General features: G+C 48.4%; 1 protein-coding gene and 1 pseudogene across 1 annotated transcript in view; one reads left to right on the plus strand and one right to left on the minus strand.

Moving 5' to 3' along the window:
* Window positions 1–6,372: 6,372 nt before the first annotated feature.
* On the minus strand, window positions 6,373–7,305 carry LOC138414190 (uncharacterized; annotated as a pseudogene).
* Window positions 7,306–7,847: 542 nt separating this feature from the next.
* Window positions 7,848–21,380, plus strand: part of TRIM71 (tripartite motif containing 71) — a 57,651-nt gene continuing 44,118 nt past the window's right edge. Inside the window, exon 1 of the mRNA XM_060021373.1 lies at window positions 7,848–8,711. Coding sequence (XP_059877356.1) covers window positions 7,848–8,711 — 864 coding nt within the window. The remainder of the gene's footprint in view (window positions 8,712–21,380) is intronic.

Here is a 21,380-nt window from a genome sequence, read left to right on the forward strand (position 1 = left end):
TGAGAGGCCCGCGTACTGCAAAACAAACAAACAAACAAACAAAACACAATGAGATACCACCATGCACCTATAAGAATGGCTAAAATTAAATAAAAAAAATAACTGTCTATACAAAGTTTGGTGAGGATGTAGACAAAACTGAACTCTCATACGCTGCTAGTAGGAATGTAAAATGGTACAACCACTATATAAAACCACACCTGCCATGTGATCCAGCCATTTCATGAATAGGTATTTTTCCAAGAGAAAAGATATACGTGTCCAAGGAAAGATTTGTACATGAATGGTCAGAGCAACCTTATTTTTCTTTTTTAAAATCTTTATTGGATTTGTTACAATATTGCTTCTGTTTTATGTTTTGGTTTTTCGGCTGCAAGGCATGTGGAATCTTAGCTCCCCGACCAGGGATCAAACCTGTACCCGCTGCATTGGAAGGCAAAGTCTTAACCACTAGACCACCAGGGAAGTTCCAGAGCAACCTTATTTGTAATAGCCAAAACTTGAAAACAAACCCAAATGACCCATCAACCCAAATGATCCCTCAAACAGGTAAATCAGCAAATTGCATATATCCATACCATGGAATACTACTCAGCAATATGAAGAAAGGAATTACTGCTCTACGCAACACCATGGATTAATCACAAAGTAATTATGCTGAGTGAAAGAAGCCAGAGCCCCACCACCCGAAAAAAAGTACATATTGTACAAAAGAATACGTATTATATGGTTCCATTTATGAAAAACTCTAGAAAATGAAAACTGATCTATAGTGACAGAAAGCAATGGGCGGTTGCCTGGGGAGAGGTTACATGGAGGGTTTATCAAGGGGTCCAGGAAAATTTTGGGGGTGAGATGTATTCATTCTCTTGGTGTGGTGATATCCATATATCCAAACTTATCAAACTGTATACTTTATTATTTATTTATTTATTTATTTATTTTTGGCTGCACTGGATCTTCGTTGCTGCGCGCGGGCTTTCTCTAGTTGTGGCAAGCGGGGGCTACTCTTCATTGTGGTGCGCAGGCTTTTCGTTGCGATGGCTTCTCTTGTTGCAGAGCAGGGGCTCTAGGCGTGTGGGCTTCAGTAGTTGCGGCACGTGGGCTCAGTAGTGGCGGCTCGCGGGCTCTAGAGCACAGCTCAGTAGTTGTGGTGCGTGGGATTTGTTGCTCTGTGGCATGTGGGATCTTCCCGGACCAGAGCTTGAACCCGTGTCCCCTGCATTGGCAGGCGGATTCTTAACCACTGAACCACCAGGGAAGTCCTCAAACTGTATACTTTAAATGTGTGTAGCTTATTTATTGTATGTCAATTGTACCTCAATAAAACTGTCTTATTTATTTTGGCTGCATTGGGTCTTCATTGCTGCGCGCGGGCTTTCTCTAGTTGCAGTGAGTGGGGGCTACTCTTTGTTGCGGTGCGCAGGCTTCTCATTGTGGTGGCTCCTCTTGTGGAGCACAGGCTCTCGGTGTGCGGGCTTCAGTTGTTGCAGCACGTGGGCTCAGTAGTTGTGGCATGCGGGCACTACAGCACGCAGGCTTCAGTAGCTGTGGTGCATGGGCTCAGTAGTTGTGGCGCATGGGTCTAGTTGCTCCATGCCATGTGGGATCTTCCCAGACCAGGGATCGAACTGTGTCTCCTGCATTGGCAGGTGGATTCTTAACCACTTTAACCACTGCGCCACCAGGGAAGTCCAAAGCTGTTTATTTTATTTTATTTTTTATTTTTTTGCCGTGGGGCTTGTGTGATCTTAGTTCCCCGACAGGGATCGAAGCCAGGCCCTCGGCAGTGTAAGTGCAGAGTGCTAACCACCGTATTGCCTGGGAATTCCCTAAAGCTGTTATGAAAGAAAGGAAGGAGAGAAGTAAGGGAGGGAGGGAGGAAGGGGAGAGAGACAGAGAGAGAGAGAGAGAGAGAGAGAGAGAGAGAGAGAGAGAAGAAATTTAGGGATGTTAATCTGGCAGAAAATATGGGGCAGGTGGGGGTGGAGTGTCCCAATTATCTACTGCTGTGTAACAAATGACCCCAAAATTTAGTGGCTTATAACAACAAGCATTTTATTATATTTCACAATTTTGTGGGTCAGGAATTTAGACTGGCTCAGTTGAGTGAAGCCTTGTGGAACCAACTGGGTTATATTCAGGCTGGGATTGTCTAGGGGATCCAAGGTGGCTTCACCCACATGCCTGGTACCTTGATGGGGATGGCTGGGAGGCTGGGCTAAAATGGGCCCCTTTCCCTTTCCATATAGACTCAGGACCCCCCCCACGGGGTCTCTCCAGAGGGAATGAGAAGCTGGTCGGGCTTAACGGTATGTACCGATTTATGTATCTTTTGATTTTCTGCTATATTTATTTAAAAAACAACTTTTATAGTTTTTTTGCCCTTTATTATGAAAGATACACATTTCACTTTAGAAAATGTAGGCTGAGGGACTTCCCTGGCAGTCCAGAGGTTAAGACTCTGCACTTCCAATGCAGGGAGCACAGGTTCAATCCCTGGTAGGGGAACTAAGATCCCACATGCCACATGGTGAGGCCAAAAAAAAAAAAAAATGTAGGCTGAGAGCTTAGCTTTAACGTGGCAGGCCACAGGCAGCCACTACGAGGTCTTGAGCTGTGAGTGACAGGAGATGAGACCACAACTCTCTATTATGGAGGGGAAAGAGGACATGATTGGTTGCCTGAAATGCTGAGGTCCAGGGGAGGGTAGTGATTAGGCAATGACAAATTTAAGGGATAGGCAGGCAGTAAACCACTCTGCTGAATAACCATAACGAAAACAAAAAGCTAATATTTAACTGTGTGCTTGAGCACTTACACGTGATCTGTACTATATTAAGCCCTGTACATTTAGTAGCTCATTTAACCCTGATTGGCTAGGTACTTGCACCAGTCCCCTGCTATACGCATGAGAAATCGGAGGCACAGAGAGGTTAAGTAACTTGCCCAAGGTCACACAGTTAAGAGTGTTGAGCTGGGATATAAGCCTGGCTGAGCTCTGAACTAATTTAACTAACCAAGCTGGATGTTGACTTTTACCACTCCTATGTGCAATTCAAGCTTCTTTACTATAGTCTCTGAAGTTCTAGGTGACTAGAGCTTATATGATATCCTCTTACTTGTTGCTATTCTGAACTCTGGGTTGTTGAAAGCAGCTGACACACTTCTCATAATGACCCCAAGGCCGGAGTCAGGGCAGAGTTAAGAGTTGGCCTGGTGTGTCGAATGCCATTCCCCTTCAGCTGGCAGAATGCAGACAATGATTCACGGGTAGTCTATTCGGCTGGTACCCCCCCCACCCCCGGCCCTAACCCCCACTGGTTTAAAAGAGTTATTGTGGTGTAATGTTTGTTTAATGTTTAAAAGGAATACTCTGGTGATTTATGTATTTAAAAATTATGTGAAAGCACCCTTAGGATGGTGGTGAAAGGTGCAACTTTGACATCAAAACAAGCGGGTGCATCAAATATTTAATTAAAGGATCAGATGCAAAAAGCAGATGCAGATTGACTTCGATGGAAATGTGGCGGAACCTCAACCCCAGGCCTGAGAGAGCAGCAGGGGCCAGTGTCATCTTTGAAAACAAAATATGGTTATGGATGAATTCGAGAAAGACTGCAAATTCACTGCCTACATCATTTTAGGGCTGGTTTCTTTTAATAAGTAGTTACTGATTAAAATACAAATGATTTATTTTCAGGATTAGGAAAGATATACACATACTCTCTTTCTAATGTTAGGGAAAACTGGACGGCTGCTTGCTCCTCCCTTTGCTAAAAATGGGTGTTTATTAGCTAGGATGGCAGTGAAAAATTTAATACTAGTTTACAGCAGGGGACTGTCTTTGGCCTTTCATTTGGATATACGGCTCCTGTTCCTCTCATGGATAAGCTATAGTCTTATTAAAATCTCATCCTAATTTGTTCTTTATCACTATACCATATTTTAAAAAATCATAACTGTATTTCTATACAATTGGGATTAAATTAGTTGCTTTAGAAATTTCCCTCTTTCCCACCTATGGTAAATTAAGTCTTAATGGAAATTAGAAAAGTGCTAATTTAACAATTTACACTGCAGCCCTGTTTCCTGGCAATGTCCTGTCAATTCAAGAAAGGAAGGGGAAGCTACTTCATGAATAGAAATCAAGACCTTTTTTTCTCCTCCTCTTTCTTTTTTTCTTTTCTTTTTGGCTTATTCTGAGCAATTGTCCCCAGGAAACTAACCCACCAACTGCTGTCGAGTTTGATTCCTCTTTCTGGAGTTACAGCCTTCCTGCTCCTCCACAAGGTCTCAGCTGACTTTCCATCTCTGCCATCCACTTGCAAGATATTTAGAGTCATAGGACCAGGAGGACTGCTAATTCTCCCCTCCCCCTCTCTGGTCATCTTTTTTAAACCTTTTTAGATGCTGGTGGGTGGGGCCAACCATGAGGGAGACAGCAGGTCTGGCCCATCCCTTTTCTGACCCTCTGGGGCCATCTTCCTTCTGGCAATTCTCTTCCCCCATCTGTTTTCCTCTTGTTTTTGTTTAAAAAAAAAAAAAAAGAAAGAAAGAAAGAAAGAAAAGGAAAGAAATTAAAAACAATCAAAGAAAGGAAAAGAAACAAAACCAAAGAATACATACAACACCTCTGCTGAAGCAAGGCCAGCACGGTACAAAATTCTGTAGGAAAATTCATGTGTGAGCATGTACCTGTTTACACGCTGGTCTCAAACTATGGAAGAAACACAAACACATATTGGCAATAGATAGTTGCGTGAAAAGCTCCTAATATTTATTTAAATTTTAATTTTGGAGTACAGTTGACATACAATGTTGTGTTAGTTCTAATATTTAAAGTATAAAGTGTTTACTTCTCTTTCATTGGTCAAAGAAGGAAATCTGTTCTTTTTCCCCCCGGTTTTATTGAGATACAATTGCCATGTTCTGGGTTTATTTGATAATAATTTTTGCACTCCTCACACATTTCGGTGAATGTTCACTGAGCTTAGATTTGCTCCAGGTGCTGAGGAGAGCCCTCCTGACAGCAGCTGAGGACTTTGGCTGCTAGCTTGTCCTAGAATTCTTCCCATCTCAGGACAGCACCGGGCCCCACAATGGCTTTCTCCCTTTAGGGTGGTGTTTCTGCAGCCTGCGGCCTTCAGCATGTTTGTCCAGCAGGTTGATCTAAGGGTTCTTTCCCGGTTGATATTTCCCCCAGAAACCTCCCTGAATTCTGGTGAGCAAGTTCAGAGAAGGAGCTGGAATTGTGTATAAAGTGTTTTTTCTTTTTTCTTTCACTTTTATGATACAGGCATGATTATTAGGTTGGACACCAAATTATTTTTTTTCAATTTAAGTATAATTTACATAGTGAAATTTTGCACAGATCTTAAATGGCAGATCTATAAGTTTTGACAAATGTACACACATATTTCTACTTCACGACCCTAGAAGATTCTCTCCTATTCCCCTTCCCAGTCAATACTCCCTCACCCACAAGGGTTCTTTTCCTATCCTCAAAGCTTAGTTTTGCCTGTTCTAGAATTTCCTGTATCTGGAATCACACACTACGAACTTGTGTTTGGCTTCTTTCTTCTAACATGATGTTTTTGAGATTCATCCAGGTTGTTGCTTGTAGAAGTGGGACCCAAGATGTCAGTCACAGCTTGATGGTGTTAAGACAGGGACAATTGTTCCACCCGCTGGCCTCCACACCAAATACTCTCTAAATCCTGGTATGTGGCCCTCTCCACTCCTCCAAGTTAGTCTCTCTCCAGGGCCCAGCGAGTTCCTTTCCCAGAACCGCCCAGGCAGCCTCGGGCACCACCCAGATGGCCGCGGGGCCTTCACCGGGAACCTCCCCAGAACAGCTGCCCTCTGCCCCCCACGTCCCCCCAGTAAAACTCAAAAAAGAAACCGGCCCCTCCGCAGATCAAAATTCAGATTCGTTTAATTCCAACTGCGTGATGTTTTGGTGTTGATCACAGATATGCAGTCTTTCAGAAAACGTAAAAAGGAAAAAAAAAAAAAAAGGTCTTGGTGGGGGGACCCCAGATCTCACGGGCAGCCTCTGCAGAACCGGGATTCAGAATGAAATCTTTTCTTTTTTAAATAAACGGAAGAGTCGCTCTCCACTCCTCGCTCGGAAGGTTTCAAAGGTCGTCACACTGAAGCCCGGGGGCGTTCATCTCCCCTGCGGCCCGGAGAAGGGAGGAGGTTGGAGGGAGGAGGGAGGGAGCACACAAAAGCGAGCCGTGCCGAGAGGGCTAATGTTTCCTGTTTGCCTGGAACCCCCTCCCCTGTGTCCCCTCCCCCAGCCCCCTCCCAGCACTCGGGCGGAAGTGAGTTTGCTCCTTTGGAGATTAAAAGGATTCCGAATTCCGATCAGTCCCAATATCCAGCGTACTGAGAGGAGGAGGAGGAAGAGGCGGCAAAGCAGAGAAAGAGGGGGCACGCGCGCGCGTGCACGCAGGCAACCCGAATTGGGGAGTTGTTCAAAGCCCCAGGAGGCCAGGGCGCAAGGCGCGAGCAAAGCCCGGTAGGCGCAGCAGCGCTGCCGGGGCCACCCGAGTCTTGCTCGGCGACTCGTTTCAGAAAGAAGATGACGCGGGAGCGGGCCGGCGGCGTTGACCACGCGGCTCCCGAGCTCACCGCGCTGGGCCATTGCCGGTTCCACTGATTCCGGCGCGCCCCGGTGGAGGCTCCGTCCCCGCGGCTCGGGATCGGAGGGGGGGGACCAACGCGAGGGCGAAATGGCCCGATGACAAAGGAAATGTGATCCCCCTTCGCTGCCAAGGTTTCAGAGAGAACGGACGCGAGGAGGAGGAGGGGCGCGGGGCGCGCGCGGAGCTCGGATAGCATTGCACGACGGCTCGCGCGGAGCGGGCAGCGGGTACATCTAATATCTTCCTGCCGATGAATAATTCACGACGGCCCGCGGGGACCTGTGGTCCCGCGTTACGGCGCGGCTAAACCGGAGAAGGAGCTCGCTGGAGGCGCCCAGGCCCGGCGAGGCGGGGGCAAGAGGGCCCAGGGCCGCGTGGGGCGCGCGTGCGTGTTAAGCGCCGGCAGCGCGGCCGGGCTCGGCGGGCGCGCGGGAGACTCGAGGCGCGTGGGGCGCGCGTGCGTACTACACGCGTGCGGCCGCAGCGGGCTCCCACTAGCTGCAGCTGCGGCGGGGCCGACCGCCCTGCAGGGAGGCCGCGCCGGGCCGTGCGCAAGCCCGGAGCGCCGCACGCCGGGCCACCCAGGAGCCCCTGGCCGCCGCGTCATGCGGCGGGGCGGTCGGCGTCGCGCGGGGGGACACGGGCTCGGCATCGCGCCGCTCCCGCCTCTACTAGTTTGGGGAGCTTTCCTGTCCCAAGAAGAGACTAAATCCGTTTAAAGAAAAGCCACGCACCAAATACTCGTCGAACCAAATTCAGCTTCTCCCGCCGGGACTGGGATTGCACAGCGGACTCGACTTGGGGGGGACTCCCCTCGGCTGGCGAGAAGCTAAGCTACAGCTGCTCCAGGGAGTCCTCTGACCTCCCTGCCCCCGCTCGCCCCTCGCGTGTCGGGACTTGTTCCGGCGCTCCCGCTTCGGGAAGGCACGCGGCCCCCGCGTCCTTTTCCGGGAGGAATCTGTGTCGCCTCCGGAGAGTGGCATTTAATGCCCGCAGCGTCGGGGGTGGCAGCGCGCGGGCCGGACGCGGCGAGGCCGAGCGGGCCGCGCCGCTCTGGTGCCGGCTCCTGGATCGCAGGCCTAATTGATGCCTTTTTCTGAGTGAGTCGGCGGCTCCCCCACCCTCCTTGTCCGCGCTCTCCTCTCCTCCTCCTCTTCCTCTCTGGTCTCCTCCCTCCTCCGGGCTTGGTTGCAAATGGCTTCGTTCTCCGAGACCGACTTCCAGATCTGCCTGCTGTGCAAGGAGATGTGCGGCTCGCCGGCGCCGCTCTCCTCCAACTCGTCGGCGTCGTCGTCGTCCTCGCAGACGTCCACGTCGTCGGGGGGCGGCGGCGGGGGCCCCGGGGCTGCGGCGCGCCGCCTACACGTCCTGCCCTGCCTGCACGCCTTCTGCCGCCCGTGCCTCGAGGCGCACCGGCTGCCGGCGGCGGGCGGCGGCGCGCCGGGAGAGCCGCTCAAGTTGCGCTGCCCTGTGTGCGACCAGAAGGTCGTGCTGGCCGAGGCGGCGGGCATGGACGCGCTGCCCTCGTCCGCCTTCCTGCTCAGTAACTTGCTCGACGCCGTGGTGGCCACGGCTGACGAGCCGCCGCCCAAGAACGGGCGGGCCGGCGCCGCGGCGGGCGCGGGCGGCCACAGCAACCACCGACACCACGCGCACCACGCGCACCCGCGCGCTTCTGCCTCGGCGCCGCCGCCACTCCCGCCAGCGCCGCAGCCGCCCGCGCCGCCCCGCTCAGCGCCCGGCGGCCCCGCGGCTTCCCCGTCGGCGCTGCTGCTGCGCCGGCCTCACGGCTGCAGCTCCTGCGACGAGGGTAACGCGGCTTCGTCGCGCTGCCTCGACTGCCAAGAGCACCTGTGCGACAACTGCGTCCGCGCGCACCAGCGCGTGCGCCTTACCAAGGACCACTACATCGAACGCGGCCCGCCTGGCCCCACAGCCGCCGCCGCCGCCGCCGCGGCGCAGCAGCTCGGGCTCGGGCCGCCCTTCCCCGGCGCGCCCTTCTCCATCCTCTCGGTCTTCCCCGAGCGCCTCGGCTTCTGCCAGCACCACGACGACGAGGTGAGTTCGGGGGCCGCTCCCGCGGGGGCTGCGGCCGGGCGGCGTGGGGCGCGGGTCTGGCACCCGGGGAGCCGCGTGGGTGCTCGTGCGGGCATCCGGGCAGGCCCCCCAGCAAGGAGAGGGGGTCCTCTCCCTTCCGGATTTCTCGTTTTTCTTTTGGCTACGCGGCAGCCGCTGCCCCAAGCAGATCCTGACCCGGAAAGTGTGTGTGGAGAAGACCTGGCCTCTGTGCGGGCTGCGAGGGGTCCCAAAACGCAGAGTCCCCCGCTTCCGTATCCAATTTTCTGTTCGGCAAAATGTGGCAGCCGCTGTCTCCAGTTAGGCATGAGCTGGGAAGAGGTAGTTGTGTGCGACTGTGTAGACCTGGCCTTCGTGTGCGAGGGTCCCTCCTCTGCCCTCCGACGGCTCCCGAGGTTGGAGACACCCCCTCTTCTTTAGGGACTTTGATTTCCTCATTCCTGTTTGACAAAGCGTGCAGGCTATTGTTTTAAGTAAGACATGAGATGGAAACGTGTGTATGTGTAGACGTGGTCTCCTTGTGCGGGCACACCAGAGGCCTCCCAGCATGCTGAGGGTTCTCCTTTAGTTTTTTTTCCCAACCTTATTTTTGTTTGTAAAACTCGTCGATTGTTGCTTTTAAGTAGGGCATGAGCCAGGAGGAGATGGTCGTGTGGGTGAGTGTGGGGTGCGCTTGCGCGTGTAGACCTGGTTTCCACGTGCGCGCTTGTGAGGGGACGACTGTGCTTTTTGTTGGGACACCGTGGCAGTTGTTGCCTCCTTGTATAGAGTAAGAACAGCCTTCCGCGGTTCTATTCCCGCACCGTGGAAAAAGCGTGTTCTGGCCCCTGAACCTCCCTTGTATGGAATCGCCCTTCGGCCTCGTGGGCCCACCGCTGCACCGGGAGCAGCGGAATCGGGGGGCCTTGCCCATTGCCCTCACCCAGCTGGAAGTCCTTGGGCCGCCCCCGCCTGCCCCGGCTTCGATCTCTGCGGGAACCGGTTTCCCTGGTTGGGAGGTGTTCCCACCCCGTTCAACCTGGGGCTCGACTTTTCATGGAAAACAAGCCGACCCAAGCTGCACGCGGCTCGAACCGGGTGCGCAGAGTCCGCGGGCTGCACGGCAGCCTTTGAGCTTATTTGGCTCTTTTGGCTGTTTGTTGAATAAACCGTTCTTGCTTATTTTTCACATCTTGTGCCACCTTCCACTCACCCGAACCCACTGGAGGACGGGGCCAGAAGCTTTGAGGCGCAGACTCTGCTGAGAGGGTCGGCGACTTAATGCGATCTACCTGTAGCCCCTTTGTGAGACTTGGTGCTAGCCTTGCCCTGGGCGCGGGCAGGAGACGGATCCTGGTGCGAGTTGGCTGCGTGCTAGGTGGAGTGGGCGTGCTGGTTCCGAACGCGGCTGAGGCTTGCTGAGCGCAGCCTTTTCCACGCCTAACCTGTTATTTGGGGAGGAGGGCGGAGCTATTGCCTGCTGGCCTTAAGCCGGCTTCTCCTATTGGAAAAAAGTTGAAATTCTAATCTACTTGTTGTGGACGCCTCATTTTAAAAGTTTCTTTCTCGGTATGAAGCCTAAGGGGCAGCTATTCTTTTCCTTCCTTTTTTAAGCTTTGAATGGACTCATCTTTAAAGTTTTCCCACATTCATGGCTGAATGTGTCTAGTAGGTTCTTTCAAAAATGGATTGAGTTAAATACTGATCCGAATCCCGGGGATGGAAAGAGGGAGCCAATTCGCCGGGAAGATTAGCGTCGAGGGGGAGGAGAAGGGGGGGAGGGAGAGGGCGGCTTGAATCCGCCACAATTTCCCTCCTGGCAGGGGCGTTGATTGAACCCTCCCTCCCAGCAGTTGAGTTTAAATGTCAGGTTTTATTTATATTCCCAGTTAAAGATCCACATACGTTTTATTTGGGTTAAAACAGTAGATGCTCAGTGTTGCCACACTTGTAAAAGGTTTATACACTTTTTAAATTATTAAACCATTCAAACGGTATGGGAGCGTGTGAAGTGTCGCACCCCTCACCCTGGGAGGTACCTGGATGCCCTGAACATTTAGATTTTTTTTTAACGTGTGCAATACTAGGTTGAAGTTGTTTGGCAAAGGCACTAAGATATTACACTGTTAGACCAACTATCCTTTTAAAACGTGACATTTGCTCAGTTTTGAGCAAAATTCTACTTCCCCTTCTTGGTTTTTCATTAAAAGAAGAAAACTTGGAAAACGGTTGTTAGATCTCTTTAATCGTTCCTGCATTTGGAATGTTAGGGAATTTAAGTTTAAAGGGACAAACCAATGCTGTGAATGGAGAAGTCAAGTGTTGGGAGGGAAAGCACCAGGTTCACAGACGTGATCCCACCCACGGCCTGAATTCTTCGTTTCCTTCCAAGGGAGTGATCCTTCACAGTTTAGTAATATTGTTCCTTTAAAAAACCATTCTTCGGATTGGGAAAAGGAGACTGAGGGCAATGTGGAGGACTGTCGTCCTGTCCTCTATTCGATTGTGACGGACTGGATGCCTAAATCCATGTGTTTTACAGTAGGTACACTACTTCAGTTTTTGAAACGTGCTCCTTCACTGAGTTGCCTCCCGGGTCAACAGGCTCAATTAAATAATTCAGGGAGCCCTTGCCTGATGGTGACTAATGCCACCTGACCTTGGGAAGAGGGCCCCGACGCCTGGCTCTTCCCCTTTAATTTTAAGGAGGGTGCCTCCGACAGTTGGCCACCTAGGGGTGCGGGAAGCAGCCGGTAGGGTCTCTTCCCAGACTGCTTTCCTAAGCATTCCCCGCACCCCCCCGGAAATGGCCCCTCAGGACTGACAAGGTGGTGTTCTGAGCACTGGTTTAAAACTTAATTTTAAAATCTAAAAGGAGGGTTTTCCAACGGAATGGTGAGGGTTTGCTGCCACTCTGTATTTGGTCCATTTAAAAAACAGAGTTTGGGTTTTTCGCTTTGGTGGTCAGTCCGAAAGGCCTGCAGGCGCCGAGGCCGGCGGTTAGCCAGGCCGGGAATTGGGGGCCCGCGCTCCTGACCGCTGGCCGCGCGCCTCCCGCGGGGCCTGGGAGAGGCGGACGGAGGCGCCGCGGCGGTGGGTCAGCCCCAGCCCGGCCGGCCCGGAGCCCGCCTCGGCGAGCGGGAGGCGGCGGGGCCGGGACGGGGTCTGCACGCATCTGGGGGGGAGAGTTAGGTAGTTGAGTGGGACTGGAGCGCGCTGCTCCCACCTTCACGAGGTGCCTTTTAATGTGTTAATTGCACGTGGGATGTGAGCCCTTGGCTGCCTTGGAGGCGACACTGGAAGCAGAAAGGGTGTGTGAGTGTGTTTAGAGGTCGGGCGGTAGGATTCGTAAATGGCGAGAAGCCGAGTGGGGTCTGAGCCTGTTCCGGTCCCCGGGAAAGGCCCTGTCAACTGGCGGGGGTGGCCGAGGGGGGCGGTGGTGACCCAGTTGCCATCTTGAGCCGAGGGATATTTTGTAGCTCGAGGATGGCAGTATTGTTCCCCGTTATGAAGGTGGGGGTGGGGGTGGATTTTCCTGAGTGTCCTGTATGGAAAATGGGGTGTAGGCTGATACAATTTATTTTCACTCCCTGGAAATATAGGTTCTAGAATTCCAATCCAGTGTGACCCTAAGTATTGAGCCATCCTAGGCTTGCGGGGGAGACTATCTTTCCCCAGGAAACCACTCTCAAAAAATCAGCCTCAAACCGCTGAGGAAGACGGTTTGCTGCCTAAAATAATTGGTTGTGGAATGAATTCTTGTATCTTATTTTGAATAAGTTCCTGTAAATGGGGATTGTACCAGTATTGGCACCAATGTATTTTATTTTGCATTCCCAGAGTGTAAGCTTTTTCGGGCATGCATACTCAGTGTATGTTTTAAAATAATAGGTGTGTGTTTTGTACATTGTAAAATTTATAGCAAGAGCCTTTTTTTTTTAAGGACAAGAGAGAAAAAGTGAGTAGAAATGTGCATTCTAGTTGTTTCTGTGCCCCATCTTCAACCCGTTCTGTAGGACTAGGTAGATGTGTGTCTGCATAGCACACACATCTCACCTATTCACCAGAAAACCAAATTTTCCATACCTTGGAAATAATTGGAGGTTCCTGCTTTGAATCTAGTTCAGCAGGTGGATGTTTGTAGATTGAAAGCTGTTGAATTAAGAAAATGCTTGATGAATGGGGAATTCCCTGGCAGTCCAGTGGTTAGGACTCCATGCTCTCACTGTTGAGGGCCCAGGTTCAATCCCTGGTTGGGGAACTAAGATCCCACAAGCTGCGAGGCATAGCCAATTAAAAAAAAAGAAGAAAATGCACACGTATGTAATTTTAAAACGTATTTCAGGTCACTAAAACCAACATTAAAATGTGTAGTTTTCTAATTTCTCCTAACATGTAAAATTTTGAACACAACTGTTTGGCTTTTTATGTTTTCATTTAAAAAATTCTGTGCATATATAGAAAGGGAGTTAGTTTTGGAGGAAGCCTTAAATGAGGAGGTGAAATGGTTAAAATGCTTTTGTTGTTGAGGTAGTTTGCCAGAAGAAAGGGTTTTATAAGTTTTTCTGATTATGAGGAATTTTAATTTACTTGATAATTCTATATAGCTCTGAAATTTAATCCCCTCCAAATTTTATTTCCTTTGGTGCTAACTGAAGTCACATGGGTTGCTTACTCGCCAGCTCCTCACACAGGGCAAGGTTTATTTCAGATGTATTCATTCTTAGCTAATAAAGGACCATTTCGATGTCATTCTTCTTGACACTTAAGCGAAAGGTTGAGAAGAATTCTACCATGCAGGCGGTTTCAAAGTAGCGTTTCCTCCCCCTTTTCCCCATAACACTGACAAAGAGTTGAAGGCTTGACTCACTAAGGCTGTTTGTGCCATCTCTCTTATTTTGGAAGAGAGCGGATAAAGAATTACAGTTGCCTGAAGGGAGCAAAAGGTGCCACCACTGCAGCCCACTCTGTTCCTCGTTCTTTGACCTTTCAAGCTTTGTGACTTACAGGATGAGGCTTGAGCCATCTTTCCTCTTCAGTTGATGTGACCTCCTGCTTCTTCAATACTAAATTATTCTTCTTCCTTTGAGGTTTTGTCTGTACCCACAAACCTAGTTGACTGAAACCAGATTGACTGTTTTGATTGACAAGACTCTGCCTTGTTAACAGAAAAATTGGGAGGGGTGGGGGGGTGAGCGTGGGCAATTTACATCTGAAACTTCGGCTTAAACCCTATTCCAGTGTAATTCCTTGCCTCTTCAGATTGCATCTCCAGTTTCCTTCATGTTTTAGATAGTTGGCTTACAGTTGGCTTTGAAGGTATGGTGGAATGAAACAGGGGAAGACCCCTAATGCCTGGGTTTAATCTCCCACTAACACCCACCTGAAATTTTGAGAGATTCATGTTTAATCCGAAGACATCAGGCCAATTTTTAAAAATTAATTAATTAATTTATTTTTGGCTGCGTTGGGTCTTCCGTGCTGCGAGTGGGCTCTTTTTCTAGTTGTGGTGAGCGGGGGCTACTCTGTTGCGGTGCGTGGGCTTCTCATTGCAGTGGCTTCTCTTGTTGCAAGCATGGGCTCTAGGTGCGTGGGCTTCAGTAGTTGTGTCATGTGGCCTCAGTAGTTGTGGCTCGCGGGCTCTAGAGCGGCAGACTCAGTAGTTGTGGCGCACGGGTTTAGTTGCTCCGTGGCATTTGGGATCTTCCCGGACCAGGGCTTGAACCCGTGTCCCTGCATTGGCAGGCAGATTCTTAACCACTGCGCCACCAGGGAAGTCCCAAGGGTGCAATTCTTGATTGTGATTATTTATCTGACAGGCTTTTCTTGATTGTGATTGTTTATCCAACAGGCTTGTGCAAAATTGCACATTCTGTCATCGTTAATGGGATTTATATATATATATATATATTAATGGGATTTGAATGAAACCGAGCAGTGGGCGCAAGACAGTGAAGTGGGTCAGGTCAGTTGTGTCAACTGAGGGCTCCCTTCATGGCTCCCACATCTTGTGAATTTTGAGGGTCCCTGTGTGGGCTTTGGAAACCCCCCTGCCCAGCCTCTGTCAAACATCTGTCAGCAACTGTATCCTTAGTTGTTATTGTTGCTTCTGGAAAGTTCGGGCAGCCATTTCCTTCTATCTAGCCTTGTTGAAATGCCAGTGGAGTTTGCAGATTTCTTTAATGTCTTTGGCTAATTGGGATAGTTATAAAGATGTTCTTCTACTAAAAAGTCTGCACACGGAGATTTTGCTGCTGAATATGGATCTGATAGAACATCTTCAGCACAGGTGTTTAAAAAATGAGAATTGTGAATAGGTTGTGTCAACACTCCTGATTATGGTGTGTTTATATAGACCACATCCGCAGATTTTGTTCAGTGCCGTCAGCCTCTCTTTGAGGTCAATGTCAGAGGGAGATCTTTCTCTTAGGAATCTGTAGGCTTGTACTGGGTAAGTGTTGAGCAGAAAAGTGGATATGGTAAAGGAAGTTTTAGTAGGAGTTGGGATAATGTTTTTGTGATATTTCTTATTAAAGCTGTCTGTTTATATAGCTTTATTTTTACTTAAGCATTTAGGCAGTGTGGTTTTAGGTTGAGATTTCTTGCTCTGCGTTAGTTTTCTCATCTGTAACACTTTGCATTGTTAAGGATTCCAGTTAACATATTTAGAGAGTCTGTAGCACAGTAGAAGCCAATTGTAAGCACTTATAATAGCTTTGCTTTGTTTTATTATAAATTTATTTATTTATCTTTGGCTGTGTTGGGCTCTCGTTGCATCGAGCAGGGGCTACTCTTTGTTGTGGTGTGCAATTTTCTCATTGCGGTGGCTTCTCTTGTTGCGGAGCACAGGCTCTAGGCGCACCGGCTTCAGTAGTTGTGGCGCACGGGCTTAGTTGCTCCGTGGCATGTGACATCTTCCGGGACCAGGTCTTGAACCCGTGTCTCCTACATTGGCAGGCGGATTCTTAACCACTGCGGCACCAGGGAAGTCCCAGGTTTTTTTTTTTTTTTTAATTAAGAATTTTTAAAATTGAAGTATAGTTGATTTACAACGTGTTAATTTTTGCTGTACAGCCAAGTGATTCAGTTATACATATATATATATTCTTTTTAAAATATATTTTCCATTATGGTTTATCATAGGATACTGAATATGGTTCTCTGTGCTATACAGTAGGACCTTGTGGTTTGTAATAGCTTTTATTAATAAACTGTTGAGTATTGCAGCAGACTCCTCACCCCACCCCTCTTCCCTCCAGAGGGGATGCTGTAGAAGAAAACTAATGTCAGTGTTGGAAATTGTGGCTTCTGTCAGTTTACTATGATCTAAACGGAAGGATGTAGTGATTCTTTCAGGTGATGCAAAGTGAACTGGAGAAACATGCATAAAACTTGTTTCACCTTAGAAAAACTGGACCTCAACTTTAACTTCTGGTCTAGACCATCTTAGGGTTATAGGGCTCCCCGAGCCTATGGGAAAAGATGGGCACAACTGTGTTTAGAGGCTACATCAATGCCCTCAGCTTTTTTTTTTTTTTAGAGATGGAAGGCCACTGTTTCTGTTCACATTTTATATGATGTATTTGACAACCATTAATCTTTAAAGACTTGATCTTTTTTGGCACCATGACATTTCAAGGAAATGGATCAACTTGCTCAAGGGAACAGTCTGATTTCAGGGACTGGAATATTTTATAAGCTTTAATTTCACGGTGTTGTCAGGTGTGTGTTTAGGTGTTCCTGAAGAGGAAACTTCAGTTATCACAAGAAAGGCCTTAAATCATCATAGAAAAACTGCTACTTTACAAATGGGGAGACAGGCTGGGATGATGAAATGACTTAAGCAGGAACTTGCCTAGTCTAGCACTCTTTTCACACTGCTAGTTATTTTTTATTTTTTAAAATTTTTAATTAAAACAAAAAATTTTTTTTCGGCTGTGCTGTGCAGCTTGTGGAATCTCAGTTCCCCGACCAGGGATTGAACCCAGGCCATGGCAGTGAAAGCCTGGAATCCTAATCACTAGAGCACCAGGGAACTCCCCACACTACTATTTATGTACAATATTTGGCAAATTTATTATTTTTTTTGAAACTAGTTCATAGAAGTCTGATTTTAAAAAATTAATTAATTAATTAATTTATTTATTTTTGGTTGCGTTGGGTCTTCCTTGCTGCACGCAGGCTTTCTCTAGTTGCGGCGAGTGGGGGCTACACTTCATTGCGGTGCGCGGGCTTCTCGTTGTGGAGCACGGACTCTAGTCACGCGGACTTCAGTAGTTGTGGTGCACGGGCTTTGTTGCTCTGTGGCATGTGGGAACTTCCCGGACCAGGGCTTGAAGCTGTGTCCCTTGCATTGGCAGGCAGATTCCTAACCACCGCGCCACCACGGAAGCCCAAGTCTGATGTTTAATATTAAATTTCTTGCTTGAATCTTTAGCTTCTTGTGTTTTATCTTGTTTTTGGTCTTTTTAAGTTATTAAGGAGAAAATTAAATAGCACACAGGTAATTACAAATGGACCACAGTATGGTCTCTTGGCAAAAGTGAGTGTGACCGTCATTACCGTGACTGCTTCTCCTTCCAGAATGAACTTAATGCGAAGTATTATCAGAACAATGATTTAGCAAGGAAGAGGCCTTGAGGTTTGTTTTTTTTTTTTGGATATATATATATATATTTATTTATTTGGCTGCATTAGGTCTTTGTTGCTGCGCGCGGGCTTTCTCTGGTTGTGAGCAGGGGCTACTCTTTGTTGCGGTGCACGGGCTTCTTATTGTGGTGGCTTCTCTTGTTGCAGAGCATGGGCTCCCGGGGCGCTGGCTTCAGTAGTTGTGGCTCACGGGCTCTAGAGCACAGGCTCAGTAGTTGCGGCTCATGGGCTTAGTTGCTCCATGGCATGTGGGATCTTCCCGGACCAGGGCTTGAACCTGTGTCCCCTGCATCGGCAGGTGGATTCTTCACCACTGCGCCACCAGGGAGAAGTCCGAGGCTTTGAGTTTTAATTAGTCTCTTGAAATAATGTCTGTCTCATAGCAGATCTCTACAGTATCAAAGTGAGAAGGGTACTTCCTCTGTCAGCCAACCTCTAACGTAGGCCTGTTCTTCCGTGATCTCAGGCAGTGGAGACTCCCATCCGCCCTTGCCCCAGTACTCTTGCCCTGTGGCCCCAGCACATCAGAGAAGCTACTCTGGCACTGGTGGGGCTCTTACACCAGATCTGGCCTTGGTTGATGTTAGTGGACTTAAGGACCAATTCGAGAAAGATGTTGCCAGGTTGCTGGTTCTCAGTGGTGATGCAAGTTGGGTTTAATTAGAACATGCTCAGTGATGCTGCCTTGATCCCTTTGCCAGAAACAAAGGAGATCTCTTCCTTTTCAAGCCACAGAATGCCCCGAAAATGTTCTCTCTCACATTATGTAGTTGGGGGATTAAAAGGGGAACAGTAAGTGGGAAAATGCTTGTAGCTTCTTGATGTAAAGACAAGAGCATGAGCTTTAGAGTAAGAAGACCTGGGTTCACAGCCTGGTGTTACACGGAAGTAGCTGTGTGACCTTGGACAAGTCACTTAACCTTTCAGGTGGAAATGGTAGGAGTAGTATTAGAGACCTATTTGTGGAGGGGAGTTATGATTTATACGAAGATGCTTGGAAGAAGGAGTTAGAAAAATTTGTTTCAATATATGTGTACATAACTGTGTGAGTCTCCTGAAAAAAAAATTTGGCTTCAATTTTTCCCGCAAGTTGCAGCCAAACGGGTAAAATTCCTTCTTCCTGAAATTAAATATGTTGCTTATCCTTCTTAAAAAAATACTTCCTGGTTGATGGCCAAGCGATATTTGATACCATGAAATAATTCGGGCGGTTTCTCATTGCTGACAGGACTTGATGTGTTAAGATTTGTCATCAAAATATTTGAATGTCTGTTTTCTGCTAGGAATTATGCTCCTTGCTGAGGATGCTGGAGCCTTGTGGTTAGCCTACTGGGAAGACAGAACTGGAAGAAAGTAGTTGATGGGGAAGGGGGATTCTTACCTTCCTGGGTGGCTACTTTATATATGGTCGCATTTACATTACCAGAGGAAATATAAGTGTTAAAAGCTTGTGGCATCTAAACAGAGGTTCTGACTGGGAGATGAGTTTGGGTTGAAAGAGAGGAGTTTAAGATGAATCTTGGAGAATGGTGGGATTTTAGGTAGAAGATGGAAGAAAGGCAGGAGTGGTTTCAAGGAGCCTGCATTGGATTGACTCTAGAGGAGGGTGTGCAGTCTTGATCTTTTATCTAGTTTTTCCTTTCAGCACCCCTAAGAAAGGTGTTAGGGTCCCCTCACCCCCTTTTAAATTGAAGGATAGTTGATTTACAATATTATATTAGTTTCAGGTGTATAGCATAGTGATTCAGTATTTTAGGTTATATTCCATTAAAAGTTATTGCAAAATAAAGGCTATAATTCTCTCTACTGTACAGTATATCCTTGTTGCTTATCTATTTTATACATAGTACTTTGTACCTCTTAATCCCATGCCCCTATCTTGCCCCTACCCACTTCCCTCTCCCCACAGGTAACCACTAGTTTGTGTTCTTTTTTTTTTTTTTTTTTTTTTTGCCTCACTGCTGTGGGAGGGATCTTAGTTGCCCCACCAGGGATCGAACTTGTGCCCCCTGCAGTGGAAGCATGAAGTCTCTAACCATTGGACTGGCCAGGGAAGTCCCTAGTTTGTGTTCTATGTCTGTAAGTCTGTTTCTGTTTTGCTATTCACTTGTTTTATATTTTAGATTCCACGAATAACGGATGTCTTTTACTTATTTCACTAAGCATAGTATTCTCTAGGTCCATCTACATTGCTGCAAGTGGCAAAATTTCCTTTTTTGCGGCAGAGTAGTATTCCATTGTATATTTATTCCACATCTTTATCCATTCATCTGTTCACAGACACTTAGGTTGCTTCCATATCTTGGGTATTGTAAATAGTGCTGCTGTGAACATAAGGGTGGACATATCTTTTCGAATTAGCATTTTCATTTTTTCCAAATATCTACCCAGGAGTGGAATTGCTGGGTCATTTCGTAGTTCTGTTTTTTAGGGATCCCCTCCTTTTTTATCCTCCTTAGCGGGGGTGGTTACTGATACATAGAAGAAATAAATATCAGTCTGGAGCCAGAGCCACTTTAGTTACTTTAACAGGTCATTTAATGTAAAGAATTGTCAGTGTTATTTGAGTTAACTGAGAAGCTGCAGTGCAAGGAGAGAGCAGAGCACTCGGGTACCTGGGAAGTAGCAGCTGTGGGAAGCGGCTACCACCCAAGGGCTGGGAGATCGGAAGAGAAAAGGTTGGAGTTGTTAAGACATAGGAGGGTACCTGTGGGTCTGGCCAGGGACCCATGACGCTGGAGTAAGAAGTCTGTTGAGGGTACCACCCAGGAAGCAGGACAGCAGAGAGCGAAGCCTTTCTCCCCCTCACATCCCCTATTGTCTGAGTCACAGGGATTCAGCGGGCAAAGCAGAGATGTGGTTTACTCGGGAGGGTGGGTTCGAGCTGAGAGACAATAAGAATTCAGTAAGCAGCACAGCTGGGAAGATGGAATCGCACTTGGGCCACTCCTCCGGCAGCACCACTTGGTGCTTGATTCCATTTGAAAATTTCATGAAAATACGGGGGGAGACCTCAGGCTAAGGAGGACCAGAACGTGTCCAAAGTTAGCAGTGCCGTTCCTGTCAGTGTGTTTCCAGTCTTCGACTAACCCAGCTTGCTGTTGACTTGCTAGCAGGCTGCACCAGCCACGGATAGCCCACGCCCTGCTTCCAGCTCCCTGAGTCATGTATGTGCTTACCAAGAGAGGCTGCTGCTTTTGTTCCCAGACCTATGTATGTTCTTCGTACTTGTTTGTGTAATTAACACAGTTTAAATAAAAATGAAACAAGTGCAGAGAATTTCTAGGTAAGCAGACCTGAATTTCTATGAAATCGGATTTGGTGTAAAGCAGGAGGCCCTGGGGAAAGAGCAGTGAGCAAAATAGCCCCGAATCCCTTTCTTTGTGGAGCTTACACAACCAGTTTGGGATTGGGGGATTCTCCTTGCCTTCCGCAAAGGCTGGTGCACCGGGGCATCCGTGGGTACCTCCCTGGTGTGAGCTAGACCCGTGCAGCCCATTATGGTTATAATCTTGAGTGAGGGGAGGAGCCTCGGCCCTGCAGGAAGGAGCTCCGTTCCCTGCTTCCCCTTCCTCTCCTCGGCCTTTGGGACGACCTGCCCCCACCCCACCCCCCTGGCTTTGTCCTGCAGTTCAGGGGGCAGTTTGTGCTGCAGAACCTTAGGCCGAGAGGGAAGGCCTCACTTCTTACTAAGTCTGGTGATTTCCTATTTTGATTTTTTGGTATTCGTTTTTGTGTATTGAGGTAGATACGCACATTGTAAGATTCACCTTTTTCTCGTGTACAATTCTGCACCTTTTGACAAGAGCATAGCGTGCAGTCACCACCATGCTCAGTACAGAGCATCCCATCACCTCAAATGCTCCGACCCCCAGTCTCAGGTAGCCCTCTACCTGTTCTCCAGCCCTATGGTTTTGTCTTCTCCAGAAGATCATGAATCTGACAGTGTTGACTCCTTGAGTCGGGCTTTTTCCACTTGCCAAGCTGCATTCGCTGGAATCAGTGGTGCCTCCCTATTTGTTG

This window comes from Delphinus delphis, chromosome 10 (assembly GCF_949987515.2).
Source record: "Delphinus delphis chromosome 10, mDelDel1.2, whole genome shotgun sequence".
NCBI lineage: Eukaryota > Metazoa > Chordata > Mammalia > Artiodactyla > Delphinidae > Delphinus > Delphinus delphis.